The sequence below is a fragment of the Medicago sativa genome, chromosome 3, assembly GCF_051527215.1.
Source record: "Medicago sativa cultivar Bolivia chromosome 3, Bolivia_mono, whole genome shotgun sequence".
Classification (NCBI taxonomy): Eukaryota; Viridiplantae; Streptophyta; class Magnoliopsida; order Fabales; family Fabaceae; genus Medicago; species Medicago sativa.
In genome coordinates, this window is record NC_140751.1 from 87663484 (window position 1) to 87678576 (window position 15093).

General features: G+C 34.8%; 2 protein-coding genes and 1 long non-coding RNA gene across 6 annotated transcripts; 1 reads left to right on the top strand and 2 right to left on the bottom strand.

The window, feature by feature from the left end:
- Window positions 1–1658: 1658 nt before the first annotated feature.
- Window positions 1659–3614, bottom strand: LOC146941483 (heavy metal-associated isoprenylated plant protein 9-like). The gene is made up of 5 exons (XM_085755276.1): window positions 3310–3614; window positions 3052–3217; window positions 2778–2950; window positions 2587–2677; window positions 1659–2190 (listed from the first exon to the last, which is right to left on the bottom strand). The coding sequence occupies exons 1-5, from the start codon at window positions 3328–3330 to the stop codon at window positions 1787–1789; spliced, it is 855 nt and encodes a 284-aa protein (XP_085611402.1). The 5' UTR covers window positions 3331–3614; the 3' UTR covers window positions 1659–1786.
- A 424-nt stretch (window positions 3615–4038) lies between these two features.
- LOC146941484 (uncharacterized) lies at window positions 4039–7302 on the top strand. Of its 4 annotated transcripts, none has more exons than XR_015032399.1 (6): window positions 4039–4506; window positions 5186–5275; window positions 5840–5902; window positions 6141–6257; window positions 6562–6745; window positions 6923–7302. It is a non-coding gene; the product is annotated as an uncharacterized LOC146941484 (long non-coding RNA). The 4 variants fall into 4 exon arrangements; XR_015032398.1 differs by having other exon boundaries at window positions 6562–6639; XR_015032397.1 differs by having other exon boundaries at window positions 6562–7302.
- A 3185-nt stretch (window positions 7303–10487) lies between these two features.
- On the bottom strand, window positions 10488–14892 carry ILL3 (IAA-leucine-resistant (ILR1)-like 3). The gene is made up of 5 exons (XM_085755264.1): window positions 14370–14892; window positions 13939–14064; window positions 12852–13166; window positions 12170–12298; window positions 10488–10971 (listed from the first exon to the last, which is right to left on the bottom strand). Exons 1-5 carry the CDS (start codon window positions 14691–14693, stop codon window positions 10603–10605), a joined length of 1263 nt encoding a protein of 420 aa, XP_085611390.1. The 5' UTR covers window positions 14694–14892; the 3' UTR covers window positions 10488–10602.
- Between the last annotated feature and the right edge of the window lie 201 nt (window positions 14893–15093).

Below are 15093 nucleotides of genomic sequence, written 5' to 3' on the forward strand. Positions count from 1 at the left end.
AGAGGACCTGCCTCTACCTCTGCCTCCTCTCCAGCCCCTTGAGTTGGAGCCTCTCCAGTTTCCATTTGAGCCAAACTTGTTGCTTCTCCAATTTCCTTTGTAGTCAGTTTTGTTGGCTATATTTGCTGAGGCGTTAAGGTTTAGATTATTGAAGCTATTGAGTTGTTCAATTCTACTCTCAAAACTCAACAATTGAGATTGTAAATCAATCCAACTGACATTGATTTGATCAGAGAATTTAACAACCATAGGGTTGTATTCAGAATCCAATCCATTCAGAGTTTGAATGATTAGATCTGAGTTGGGGATAGGATTCCCTGCTAGTTTGAGTTTATCAGCAAGATTCTTCATTTTGGTCAAATAATCTAGCATTTTCATTTCACCTTTCCTGGTGCTATGAAATTCGGACTTCAGGTAGGTGATTCTGGACCTTGTATGTGCTCCAGCTAGACTTTGGGCCTCCTCCCAAAGTTGCTTTGAGTTCGCACAATGCAAGAATTGTGTTGCAATGTCTGCAGTCATGGAGTTCTTTAACCAACCAAGGAGTTGTTGGTCATAAGTTTGCCAATCTTCAAATGCAGGGTTCAGCTTCTTGGTTGAATCGGTATTAGTGATGAATTGCTCAGGACACTCCTTTGTCCCTAGCATGTATCCATCAAGCCTGCAGCCTCTAACGATAGGCAAGACTAAAGATTGCCATAAGAGATAATTATCTCTGTCCAGCTTGACAGAAATAGTTGATGGAAGATCATTTTTGTTATTTGCACTTGCAGCAGATGCCATGATTTTTATTTGGATCAAGAGCCTTTTGGCAATAGTGCTCTGATGCCAAGAAAGAATAATTTGTATATATTTTTTCTATATGCGGTACTGACCACAACTTACACACATATATACAATATTAAAGTGAAAAGCATAATACTAAAATAATGCTAGTAGTGCAAGACATAATGCTGGATTTAATGCTAGTCCTGATATCATGGAGACATGTTTCTAACTACCCCTGATATCATGGAGATATGTTTCTAACTAGACCCACCCTCTGATTCTGTGCAAGGAATGTACTACTCTATGATAATCAACTAGCCTTTTTTTTAATCTCTCTTCACTTATTTGTTTTTCTGCTCTTTATAATATGTAACTCATGTCATATACATAATAACTTATATGATGCGGAACAAGATCGATGGCCGGAGTTGATGAAATGCGGTGGAGAGTGGATGAGCTCTTCGGCATGGGTATTGCATTGACAGACACATAAATGCTCAAGTCAGTTTTTGAGTGAGATGGGTGAAAAGTTTAACACGATAGAATTGTACCTTTCTCCTAGTGCAAGTGTCTTTTTATATTGAAGTTTTAGGATAATTAGGCAACTGTAAATTCCGTTGAGACCATTGAGAGATTTTCAGCGTGATTTACGGATAAGTGCCTGGTCAGACATTGATTGGCTGATACCCTAGAGTGTTTTGGCAATGCAACTTAATGTGCGGCTCTATAGTAGAGTCCGCGCGCTAAGGATTGAACATGGTCCAGTCCGGAACAATAATCATCAATCTGTAGACTATGTATAGTCTACTCCCGTAAAAATTATGTTGTAAATTCGTACATCAAATTCATCCATTAACCAAGTCCAAACTAAATAGAAAGAAAAAAACCGCTGAGGATACACATTTTTATGTGTACAATAGAATATTTTTAATATGTAGTAATATATCGTACATACATAAAAAGGCTGAACGATATATCATCAAATAACTCGTTTGATATCATGTGAATGTGATGAGTTTTACGAAATGCAACATGCATTGGGATTTTCATCACTAAAGAGTTGAGGTGGTGGTGTTCGTTCAACAACATAGAGTGGCTGATTATAATAGTTATAGTACATCATCCTCTTCATCATGTCTTCCTCATCATGAACCCTATTAATCTCTTCTCCATCCTTCTCTTCCTTACTCTCATTCTTATTATCTTCACCACCCTCTTGTTTCTTTTCTTCTGGTTTAGCCTCTTCTTCTGCTGGTTTCTCTCCTTCTTTACTTTCTGGTTCAGGTTCTGGTTCTGGTTGTGGAACTATTTTGGCTTGCTTTTTGGTTCGTCTATAAACGAAATCCACTAACTTGTTGCCGTCCATGGTCCCCGTCACAATAACCTTTCCTGTGCTATGCTCAGTCTCTACTGTTTGGACTCCTACATTAACACATTCACATTTTCACATCATATGCATGACTAGCATTTATGTATAAAGCATGCTTTGATAATTAGCGTGTTTATGAAAACAGTATTGGAAAATGGTTAGGTGAAATTGTTTGAATAGTTTTTAAATTATGTAGCCTTTTTAGTTGTATTTGTTATTAAATTGTTGTCCGCGACTGCAATGCAATTGTGGTCTCAATATAAATAAATTTGAGGTCTCTACAACGGCATCACTACTGCAATTTCGAGATCAGAATCACAAAATTATAATGGAACAACATAACTTGATCATTAAGAAATCATTATTTTTCTTCCAATTTTATCACATTTGGTGAAAATTAATTATAAGTCCATACAATTGAGCTGAATGTGGAGATAATTAAGCTATACCTTTCATTTTGAGTATCTTCCCCTTGAGCTGCTCAGCACAAGCCTCACAGTGCATGTTCACGTTAAGTTCCACGGTAATTGGTTCACTAACCTGGAACAGAAACCGATTATATATTAATTATTCGTTAAATATCTTGATTAGATTTAATTTAGCTCGTATTTTTGAACTAGAAAAGTAATTCTAGTGATACCTGAGAATTAACAACTTCTGGTATAGGTTCTCCTTCTGCTTCAGGAAATGGAGATATAACCTTGGCCATTCTCTTTGTTTTCTTTGTTATAATATTGCAGATTCCTTGAGGCTCCACTATTCCCTTTATGACCACTTCATTTTTAGCCATATCAATCACCACTCCCTCAACTCCTGTTACAAGATAAATACAAATGAAAATAAGTGATAATGATCATGCATGACAAGTAGATTAATTAATCAAAAGCAAGTAGATAAGTTATACAAATTAGAACCTCTAATTTTGATAATATATTTCTCAATTTTCTTGGCACATCCCACACAATGCAAGTCTACAAACAACACACATGGAGCTGGTGGTTTAGGCTTTTCCTCTGGTTGTCCTTCTTTCTTCTCCTCTACCGGAGTTTCCTCTGGCTTGGATTCTTCCTTAGGTGGTTCCTATCCAATTCAAAAAAGAAGAATCATAAAAACTAGTCTGTACTAAATCTATCATAAAAACAAAGTAGAATGCCAAAAAAATTAAGGCTCACCTGTTTTACTTCTTCACCCATTTTCTATATATATGAATAGAGAATAAGAAATCAAATTAGTATTATGAATTAAAATTGGCCTAATATGAAGAGAGTTAACAAGTACTGTATAGAAGGCAGTTATGTCATAAGGAAAGGGTAGGAGTTTTATAGATGTGTGTGGTGGACGGTGGGTGATTAGAATATAAAGCTAAGTTGTTATTCCAAATTCCAATATATGCACATGTAGTGTTACAAATAACCTTTTAGTTTAATATATCTATTGGAATTTTTTCAAACTTCAAGGTTGATGGTAGAAAGGAGGGAAACAATTGGAGCATGGCACTACAAGAATTCCCCAATCTACTAACCAATACAAAATTGCATTACTGGGGGATTTAGGCCCTCAGTAATTACTGGCGGAATAAACCTTCAGTAACATCCAAAAAACCCTCAATAAAGTTACTGACGGAAAAATCCCACAATAATTTAGTGAGTTACATTACTGACGGATAAATCCGTCAGTATTTTCAATAAAGAACCTACGAATTATTACTGAGGGATATAATCCGCCAATAATGTAAACACATATGTCTTTGCTTTACTGAGGGAGATAATCCGTCAGTAATGGTATAATGGAATTTTATAATCCGTCAGTAATTCAAAAGATCCGCCAGTAATGTTGTTATTTACGAATCCGTCAATAACGCATACAGTCCGCCAGTAATTAAAGCAACAATCCGCGAGTATTGAAACCAAATCCGCCAGTAATGGTCACTTGCTCCCTCTCTCATTTCCCCTCCCTCTCTCACGTACTTACTTCCTCTTCTCTCATTTCTGTATTTTTTTTCTTTCTTCTCCATGGGCACCACCACCTAGCTTTCTCCAGCCACTGTTCTCCCATCATTCGACCTCCTATAGGCAAGAAAACGCCATTTTTGTGATCATCTCCTCTTCCTCTACAATAGCCCTCAATTTATTTTTTTGATTGGAGAAGTTTAATTTTTGAGACCTCACACTTCTCTGTTTTCCGGCCACCGTGAGCTGCCTTTGGGAAAACCAAACTCACCATCTTCTTCCTCATGATGTTAGCAACAAAACCCCTAAACTTATTTCTTGATCTGAGCATATTCACCGAAGACCACCACGCCGGAGCTCATCTCCACCGCATCGGAAACATGTCCCACTAACATTTTAATCAATTTTTTCTTCTTCTTGGTGAGTTCTATCTTCTTCCTCTTTTCTAAATTATATTTTAGAAATTTTATATTTATTTTCGGATTTTTGATTAAATACACTAATTAAGCATGTTGTTTTTGTTAAATTGATGGCTTAAGCTTCCGAGTAAGGTCTTAGTGCATATATAATAGACTTAGTTGTTGTTTGAGCCTTATTTTATCCTATTATATGTTTAAAAATCATAGGTTAGGTTGATATAAGATTGAAACTATATTCTTTTGAATTTGAAGATGTGAGTTGTTGTGAAGAGATGTTCTTGAGATATAGATTTAGCTACAGACATGTAAATTTTGGATTGGGAATATATGTCTTCTTTAGGCATGTTTGTTTGACAATAGAAAAAGGTCAAAAGATATTTTGGGGCTTATGGGTTGATAATGAGAGTTCGATGTTTGGCCTTCTATTTTAATTGAAGTATTACCTTCACTTTAAAGAACGGTGTTCATAAGTTTGTTTTGATCTAATTGATGTTTTAAAGTATTAGAAGCCCACCTTGTTAAGTTGATGATGGTTTGCCTATAGTCATGGCATGACGGATTTTAGGCTTCATGCTTGTCGGAGTTGAGTTAATTTAAGATGTGCATTTATATAATTGTTTTGTGTCGTTGCTTAGTTTGCTGAAAACTGATGTCAGTGTTATTTATTTGTTTTTGTGAAGGATATTGCCTCAAGACTTAAAGCCACCGTCAATGATGCAAGTAATCTGCTTGACATATACTACTCAGTTGGAAGTTTGGTTCTTATCAAGGTAATTATCTAGTTTCTACTTTACTCTTTGCGCTCAGAGGGATACGTCGAGCACTCATACCAGTTTTTATTAGAATCCTTTGGGAATATTGTTGTATTAACGAAGGTTATTACCTATTCACCTGTCCGTATGGTTATGGTATCCCTTACTCATTGAATCTACAAAACATTCTTATGTAATTTTTATATATTTGGCACATTACTTTTTTTTATGAGTTGATTGAAAGAGCTTATTTGGACTTATCGTATGACATAAGCACTTGTGCAAGTGTTCGTGAGAGCTCATGTAAATGGCTTATGATATGTTTATAAGCTACTCATATTATTTACATAAACTCCTCTAGACAGTTTATTTTAATGGAGCAGTCCTTATAATATGTTTTTCAGCTTATGCAGAGTGTACCCTAATTTTCATAATCTCCTTATGTCTTTCAGCTTATGTGTATCCTAATTTTCTCTTTGATTGTAAAGACAAGTTGTATATTGGTGTGGCTTTTGGGTTGTTATGTGGTATTATGTTCTGTTACAGTCCTCACTCCTCGTTCCTTACCTTCTTTGTATGCAGGATCAGGCTTCTAATGTTGATGTTCTTCTTACTGATGCTTTTGGCATTTTTCATTCAATTAAGGTCCGTACTTATCGTGTTTTTTATGAAATAAGATTAAACAGGGTTGCTTTTTCGTGATTACTCTTCTGCAATTTCAATTTAAACTGCCTAGTGCACGTTTGATTCAACGTAACTTGTTATTGTATATTTCTAATTGAAACTAGAGAAATATAATTTATTGTATATTCTGCCTTATCCTCATTAAAGAAGTAACTTGTTATGGCTTGGCTTATATTATGGGAGATTGATTGCATTTCAGAGGCTTGTTTTTACAATTAGTTACATATGTGGTGGGCATGGGTGCAACCTGGGCTGTTTATTAAGCTGAGTTTGTTGTAGATAAAAGATACATGGGAGCTAGCTACGGAAGAGAAAGGTTAGACATATGATAAGAATTCAAGCATGAATTATGTTTCTACTGCATAATTGGTTTTCTGCTTATTTTTGGTTTTTAACAGAGCTTAAATTAATGTCTTAAAAGAGCGTATATAGTGAATATAGATTAGTGCATTTAGTCACTACCTAGGTATTTAATATGAATGAATTCAACAAGCAGGATTATTGTTTTGATGATCCATACTTAACAGGGTTACATTCTCATCAATCAAATGAAATATTCTTAGAACATGAAAATTGGTTTAATCTTTTATCTGAATGAATCCATTTTTTCCTATTTTTAGCAGCCAGCACATGAAAGAATTGGTGTAATTGATTCTCAATGGATTATTCATCAAGTAATTCCTTCTCTCGGGAATCAGGTTAGTCATCACTGGCTTATAAAATAGTATGTCCACATACTTCTTTTGAGGGTAACATTCTAAGTTTTATGATTTTTACAAACCTGACCTTGCTAGTGAATACCCGGTAAGCTTTTCAATCCATTTTCATTGTTGTCACTTGTCAGAACATTTTACTTTTGGATCATATAATTTGAAAAATAAATTCCAATTGTTTTTCCCTTGTGATGATCAAAGCATCCTTGCAACTTTAATTTGGCTTTGATATGCCATGAAGGATAACATTGTTGTTCATGCCATGAAGGTATTTCTGTTGGTGGATTTTGATCGGTGTTGTTTAGGCTGTCGCGGTCTGAAGGTCCTCTGCAGTTGCTACTGAATTTTCTGGCTTTGGCTAATTTATAACAGTGTTAGTTGATTGTTTAGGGACTGTTTAGATGTTTTTGGATCGGCTGCTGTTGCTGTTTTTTTTATTTTTCCTGACATTTTGTTGAGTGCCTACTGCTGTTTGTTGTTAGCAGCTGAGGACCTTAAAATTGTATTTATGGTTTTGTACAAATATTATGATACTTAGTTTATTAATTTAGTTTTTAGACTACAAATATTATTGATATATTTATGGTTTTGTATGAAAATGATTTATGGATTGTACGAATATTATGATGATATATGTCGTTTAATTAATTTGTGTCGTATTAAATTAAAATTGTATTTCATTAATTTATTTGCGTTTAATAAATTTTATTTCTTTAATTAAAATTAAAAAGTGGAAAGGAATAAAAAAAAGGGGGAAGTAAATTACTGGCGGAAATTTCCGTCAGTAATTCAAATCAGTATAAACATTACTGGCGGAATTTTCCCTCAGTAATGGAAAGGTGGTTTTGACAAAGCATTACTGAGGGATTATTCCGTCAGTAATCACTGACGGAATTGTTCCGTCAGTAATTACTGGCGGAATAATCCCTCAGTAATGCTTTGTCAGAACTCCCACTCCATTACTGAGGGAAAATTCCGCCAGTAACATTTCTGACGCTCATATTACTGAGGGACTCGAATCCGCCAGTAATGCGTGTTACTGAGGGATTTTTTGCATTACTGGGGGATTATTTCCACCAGTAATAACCAAAATTCTTGTAGTGTGGTTTTTAGATTTATAGACAAAGAAGGAGAAAAAGAAAGCTTTGAAAATGATGATAGTGTCATTATCCACCGACGGGGTAGATTTTTCATGACAAGGTGGTGAGGTGTCATTGTGTCATACATGCATGGCATGTGTGTAAAGTGTATTGGTTTATTAGGACAACCTGGACAAATATGTAGTTTTGTGGATTACATTATAGTACCTAGGTATGGGATCTTTGATCTTTGTCCAACAAAAATATACAAGGTATGGGATCTTTGATGTGGACACCTATTTGAGTCTGAATTATCAATTTTATTGTCCATTTTATTTCTAAACTTGTGTATGTATTTACAGAATTATTTTAACTGTTAAACTATTGGAAAAGCACCATCTAGCTAGATTTCTTTTCTGCCAAGGAATGTCTACTACCCTATAATTGTCTAGCATTAAGATTCTCTGTGCATTGTATATCACATTCTTAAAATATTATCAGATTAATGACATTAGTTCCGATTCAAATATGTGATCATGTCTACGGACAGGACCTGGATTTCATTCAAGCAAGTAAATTTAAACAGTAGAAAAGAGATTAAATAATTTGACGTTAAAATAAAATCTCGAGATCTAGACCTTCTAATTTTTTCAATGGTTAAGATCTCGCCGTTATAGTCACTCCGACTACAATGGATACAAAAAAGCTTTTTGGATTGAGAGTGAGGGACTACCACAATTTTCCTTTCCTTTGTCTTAGTCATAAGTTTAATTTCTTTTGGTACAAAGTGTTTAATTTAAGGAGCAGTTAACAAATCTAATGAGCCAGCATGTGATCACATATATATCGTGATTTCTTAAAATGAGTTCAACATATAAACATATTCTCTTCCCACACGAATTAGTGCTTAAAATATGCAACGCATTTCGGATTTGCATGACATACATTTGATTGGGATGAATGAAACGTAAGGATAAGGAATCACTTGCATTTTTCGTGTGAAGATTAACGCAATAAAGTTGATGATTCCCATTTCCCACATGGACTGTTATAACTGTTTCTGTTTGTGACCTTTATATCTATCTAATAGTTTCTATGATTAAGCTTAATCTAAACCGTCTACTCTTCTTCATTTTTCTGATTCTCGTAATTAATAACAAAAAAAACGACATGTTGAAGAATATACCTCCATAAAATTGAATAATCTTTTTTTTTTTTTTTAAAAAGAAAATCGAATAATCTCTACCAACAATATATTGGTCCATGTGATAAGGGACTTGAGTCCTTTAAACATGTGTTCGGGGGTTCAATTCCTGAATGATTCGTATGGAAAAAATTAAATAATCTCTTTGTGGTGTTCTCAAAACAAAAATAATCTCTTTGTGGTGTGGTATAACTTCTTACCAAAAAACTCATCATGACCACTAATACCCAAGGATAATGAGCCCACCGTATTTTTTAGGGACATACTAATCGATGCCCCCCAGGACATTGGTTAAGGAAACCAAACAAAGAAAGTTTTAAATTAAAAATGACACTTTTATGATTTTTGAAAAATTAACTACACAGTGTTTAATACAATACCTACTATAATTACTTCCTTAACCATGGTTAGCATTTCCCTATTTTTTATATCATGATGGAAGTATTTGATATAGTATTATGGTAAACCAGAAGAAATTTCTAACGGGATGGATTGGTTAGGTAAATTTCTTCAACTTCAAAGCTAAACTAGGCCCTTTAATTTGATCCTTTCTTAACTGCTACTGCATTGTTCTCAACAGTTTTGAAAACCATATCGACTTAATTAATGCATGCATGCATTTATATTTATTTTTTGGAACAGTGCTAAAAGAAGAGTCCCTAGTTACTAGGCATATGTGGTAACACGTAGAGATGACTCATCATTCTGTACTAACAATCCCCATGTAAAATGTGGGGCTGTAGAATTTGATCATGTAGGTAAAATGGGGTTGCTTTTCACATGGAAAAGTTAACTGTTAAGAGATCCTAATGTAAGTGTGGTCCCTTCTTTTGTTAGCTTGGTTGGTCAAGAAAATTTGGACGGTTGCATTAGGAATGCAATTATACTCAACCATATATTATCATTTCCTAGTACAAAATATGCCTGTTCAATTACATGATGAATTATATGATTAATTGATTATTGAAAAACTCTTGGCTTATAGCTATTTGCTCATCAGTGTCATGTGGTCGTTGCTTTATGGTATTGGTGACACATACTAAACTTGGGAAACAGCCACCAGATTCCATGTGCCCATCCACTCTGTTATTTTCAGTTAGGAAGCTAATTAAGCAAAATAATTATTCATAAAGTAAAGGATCTGGCTGAAGGACACTTTCAATTCTGTCGACATATGTAAACCATGCAATATTCTTGAATTTTCCTTTTCCTTTTTGTAGTGTGCACCATATAAAATGTACATCAGTGTTTCTTGATCAGTAAAGCAAAATCTGCAATATTATTGAACTACCCTTTTAACCATTAGTATCATTTCAACTACTCTTGCAGAATAAGTAATCCACTCATCCATGTCATGGTTTTTGGTCTACTATCATTAACAATATAATTAAATTGTGTAAAAAAAAGGGGGTTGGGTAGCTTAGCTGATTTGACCTAAGGGATAAAGGAGTTGGCAGTCCTGGTTCAAACCCGAACGAAAGAGTAAATATTAATCAAAAAACCAACTACTAACGTTTGTCATTAGAAAAAATTGTGTAAAAAAAACGATATACTAAATATATATTGAGATTAATATAACTAACTCATTTCAATTTTACATTTTCTTTGAATATACAGAATCTTAAGTGCATACATGATACATCAGTAATAACAAAAGGAGTTTTACTAAATGCTGTGCTCATTTAGATACAATTCAGCAACAGCAGTGTGCAGAGCTGCTCCAATTGAAAGAGCTTCCTCATCAAGAAAGAAAAATGGGGAGTGTGGGGAATGAATTGATCCTACTTTCTCATTTCTGATTCCAATGGAAAACAATATTCCAGGAATTACTTCTTGATAAAATGCAAAATCTTCGCCTACCATCGCCTTCTTGGCTTCATGAACATTGTCTGGACCAAGCAGAAGTCGGCCAACTCTCTCGACATGTAGATGTAAATTTTTGTCATTGACAACAGCAGGATATGGCGTGAAGGCCTCTTCTTTGAAATCAACATATGCATTACATCTGTGGACACTTGCCTGTCCTTCAATAACCTGCAAATATTATCTATCAATATAAGCTAAACAAGATTTATAGGTTTTGTATGGATAAACAACTTAATTAAGCGCTTATAAGATAAACACTTACCAGATAAGGGTTTGTATATCAGCTATTTCTATAATAAAAGATAAAATAAAGTCAAGTTTTTATATAAGTTTTTTTTTTGAAGAAGCTAAATTAGCCCACCCAAATTGACACCGGTGAGAATCGAACCTGAGACCTCGAGGAGGAGCACACTTCCAGATCTCAAGCCAATACCACTAGGCCAACCCAAGTGGGTTAAGTTTTTATATAAGTTGTAAGATGTTTTCATAAGCTATCCTGGAGAGGTTATGACATTAGCTGAAAAACAGCTTATGGACATGTCATAATAAGCTATTTCCACAAGCTTTCTGAAATATTCTCACAAGTGCTTATGCTTAAGCTCTAAGCTAAACCCAAACAGGCCTAGAACAATAGCACAAAACCTAGAAAAGATTAATGGGATATGCACTTTTTGAATCAACAATTCAAGTACAGTTGGACAAGTCAAGTTGTTTTTATATAAGTTGTAAGATGTTTTCATAAGCTATCATGGAGAGGTTATGAAATTAGCTGAAAAACAGCTTATGGACATGTCATAATAAGCTATTTCCATAAGCTTTCTGAAAGTCTCACAAGAGCTTATGCCAGTAGTTAAGCTATAAGCTAAACCCAAATAGTTCTAGAACAATAGTATAAAACCTAGAAAAGATAAATGGGATATGCACTTTTGGAATCAACAATTCAAGTACAGTTAGACATGCAGTCTACTCAATTGAATCTTCACAGCTGAAAAAATAATGGCAGAGAGAAAATATTGGAACATGACCTAAGACAAAAGCCAACAGTTTCACCTTAATTTCAAATTAAGGGAGGAAAAGAGAACATATTTTGGAGAAAATTAAACTAAACAGATTGCCAAAAATGAGTATTGTAACAAGCAGAGAGTTATAACAACCTACAGCTCAACACTATCACTTAGGTGATTTTAGATTCATTATCAAATTCCTTTATGCATTTTCTATTGACAACAAAGAAATGCACTCCTGCTATGCATTTATTGAACCATAGATATGTTGCAAGTGGAAGATAAACTACAAAGCTTTTAAAATACTAGTAAAAGAATTTCATTTATATAAATGATGATATCTAAACTGGTCAGCGCCATACCTCTTTTAATCGCTGTCTGAAATGGTACATGCTTTCCGTTGTCTGGCTCCTTAGTGTACCTCCAAATTTTACATATGATGGGATCACGTTTAATGCATCCCCTCCTTTGACATAAGTAACAGACAGTACCTGTGGCCAATATATGATGGTCAGTTGTCATCTTGACTTCATAATTGAAGTTATACTAACTCTTTTTGGCATAGTTAAAGCAAAAACCCTAAGCTTATATAAATGAAATAGCATAAGTCTAGACATAACTACGTTGCTGTTTCTTACCAAGGGTTTCACTACAAAATAGAAGAATGCATTAAAGTATGGTACTTAACCAATCAAATTCTAGCATACAAGGGAAATTGCAGCTATTATTTATAAAATGTTATGTGCTGCCACTGTGTGACATACTATTTTTGCATTTCTTATCAGCCTCGTCTCGTGACAATAAGCATTATTCTAGGAATCATGGAGTAAATAAGTTTATTCTTTAAAAAAGAAGAGAAATTCACCTAGACTGCTAGCTATATAAAACAACCAGTTCCAAAGAGAGAAGCCAAGCATTTGAATAAAAGTTTATGCATTATGACAAATCCACAAGTTTGGGGACGTTTCTCATTCAAAATTGTTGCAACTAAAAGCCATGGATAGTTCTTGCTGTGAAAGTAAAGATTTTGAGAGTAGCACATACTTGACTATGAAGAGGATCGATTTCCCTTGAGACAAGCTGTTGCAGTGCCAATATTGCCAATGATGTAGCCAGTAGTGGATCTACAGTCTGGTGGGGGAATGCAGCATGACCACCTACGCCTTCAATTTTTGCCTCAAAGATGCATCCAGCAGCTGTAAAAGGCCCTGGAATCGATGCTATAGCTCCAGTAGATGTCGTAGCATCAATATGAACAGCAAAAATTGCTTCAACATCTTGAAGAACTCCTTCTTTTATCATTTGTGAGGCACCTCTAGCTCCCTCCTCAGCAGGTTGGAAAAGAAGTCTCACAGTTCCCTTTAATTAATACCAAAGAGTAGGATGACAGTCTTCAAACAACAGATTTAACTTTTGAGTAGTTATTATGAGTATCAGAATCAGAACATCCAACACACCAACAGAAGAAAAGATCTACTTACATTTTTCTGAAGTTGTGCTTCCACACCACTAAGCAAAAGACAATTCAATAGCTAATATCTATAATATTTTGTTGATTTATTTTATCCTAAAGGAACAAAGAGCTAAACATTAGGTTTATACATTTTGGATTTTATGCAATTCTACTTTATCTAAACTTTTTATTATAGATGCAGTTCAAGTAATTACTAACTTTCAATGAACTTATGATCCGGTAATTAGCACGTCATTGTAGCCAAAAGTTGTGAAGTAGAGTTCAAAGCCAAGAAAATCCATTAGCTTATATCAGATTCAGTGTGATTGTGGAAGGTTAAGTAGTTATTAGCAAGGCTGAGATGCAAATATTTACAAGGATTTGAGGAATCAGTTGTCAATTTGTCCAAACTATTTCACAATTCATTTTGTCAAACACTTAGCATGAACAATAAGGTGCCACATTGAGTTAGTTCATTAGGGATGCTCAGGGTTTTAAATATCGGTCACAGTAACGGTTGCGATCGTGTCGTGATCCTTAAGATTGCAGGAAATCGCGTTCAAATGCGGCGGATGAGGCCTCAATCTTAATCACGTTGTAGGTCAGTGGTCAATCTAATAAATGAAAATGAAAAATGAAAAATGAAAATAGAGCAGAAACTGAGAATTAGAAAAGAACCTTAAGCTTATCTTTGCGCTGATTGAGCAACTTTGCTGCCCCTAATAGCATAGTAGCATGAGCATCATGTCCACAAGCATGCATTCTGCCATCAATTTTGCTCTTGTATTCCCACTCAACAAGTTCCTAACCAAGCATCACCAAGATCAGATAAAAAATAATACCTTATTTGAAAAACAATATTCTCCTCAAGGACCATAAGAATAGTGTATGTTTGGTTCAACAACTAAGAATTGATTCTAAGGTAACGGGCATTCAGAGCTTTTGCCTCTACAATTGTTTTTTAGCCTTAAATTTATTGTTCAACTCAATTTTCCAGAAATACATACAAACATAACTCACTCATAGCAGAAATTAATTTTACAAAATCAATGCATTCAAAATCATTTATCACAACCAAACACACACTTAAGGAGCTAAAGTGGGGTAACCTGCAAAGGGAGTGCATCGATATCAGCACGAATAGCGATGATGGGAGAAGAACCAGAACCAATTTGAGCAACAATACCAGTTTTAGCAACTGGATATGTATAAGGTATACCAAGTTTGTCAAGTTCACTGCGGATAAGGGCACTTGTGTTGTGTTCTTGGAAAGCCAATTCTGGGTGTTGATGAATCTCTCTTCTCACTGAAACCAACCAATCTTTTTCCTTCTGGGCTGAACTCAGAATCTCTTGAGCATAAGCATCACACTTCACCAAGGTACAAAGGGAAGTGCATAACAGAAACACAATAAGTACATGAATGGCTGCCATCAAATGTTGTCTCTTTCTCTCCACGTTCAAGCTCTCTCTGTCCCAAATTATTGTTCGTCTCTTCTAACTTCCAAGCCACTCGTTGACCCTTGTTCCTGAAGTGGAAAGCACAACTTCAAGTTCCTGAATTTGAAATCCAGTAATGTTTTCGGTCTAACAATATCGGCATTGACGTTGAGCTAAAAAGATGGATTCTTATGTTTTTTCTTCTATGGAATTAAATATATATATATATATTAGGGAGAGGTAAATTGCGATTTACCATGACATTTAGACATAAAAGGCTGTCAGAATTTTAAACTTGAACAAAAACGACAAATTGTTTGAGCAAATATTTTGTCAAGGAACTTGTCAACCTCAAGTAGATGAGAGATTTTGAAGTTCCACACACACTAAGGTT

Coding starts and splice junctions, on each gene's coding strand:
- ILL3 (XM_085755264.1), bottom strand. CDS start 14,693: ATGGCAGCCATTCATGTACTTATTGTGTTTCTGTTATGCACTTCCCTT. Junction 13,167..13,938: donor AGCGCAAAGATAAGCTTAAG/GTTCTTTTCTAA, acceptor TATTAATTAAAG/GGAACTGTGAGACTTCTTTT. Junction 10,972..12,169: donor TCAGACAGCGATTAAAAGAG/GTATGGCGCTGA, acceptor TAATATTTGCAG/GTTATTGAAGGACAGGCAAG.
- LOC146941483 (XM_085755276.1), bottom strand. CDS start 3,330: ATGGGTGAAGAAGTAAAACAG. Junction 3,218..3,309: donor TGGGTGAAGAAGTAAAACAG/GTGAGCCTTAAT, acceptor TGAATTGGATAG/GAACCACCTAAGGAAGAATC. Junction 2,678..2,777: donor CAGAAGTTGTTAATTCTCAG/GTATCACTAGAA, acceptor TTTCTGTTCCAG/GTTAGTGAACCAATTACCGT.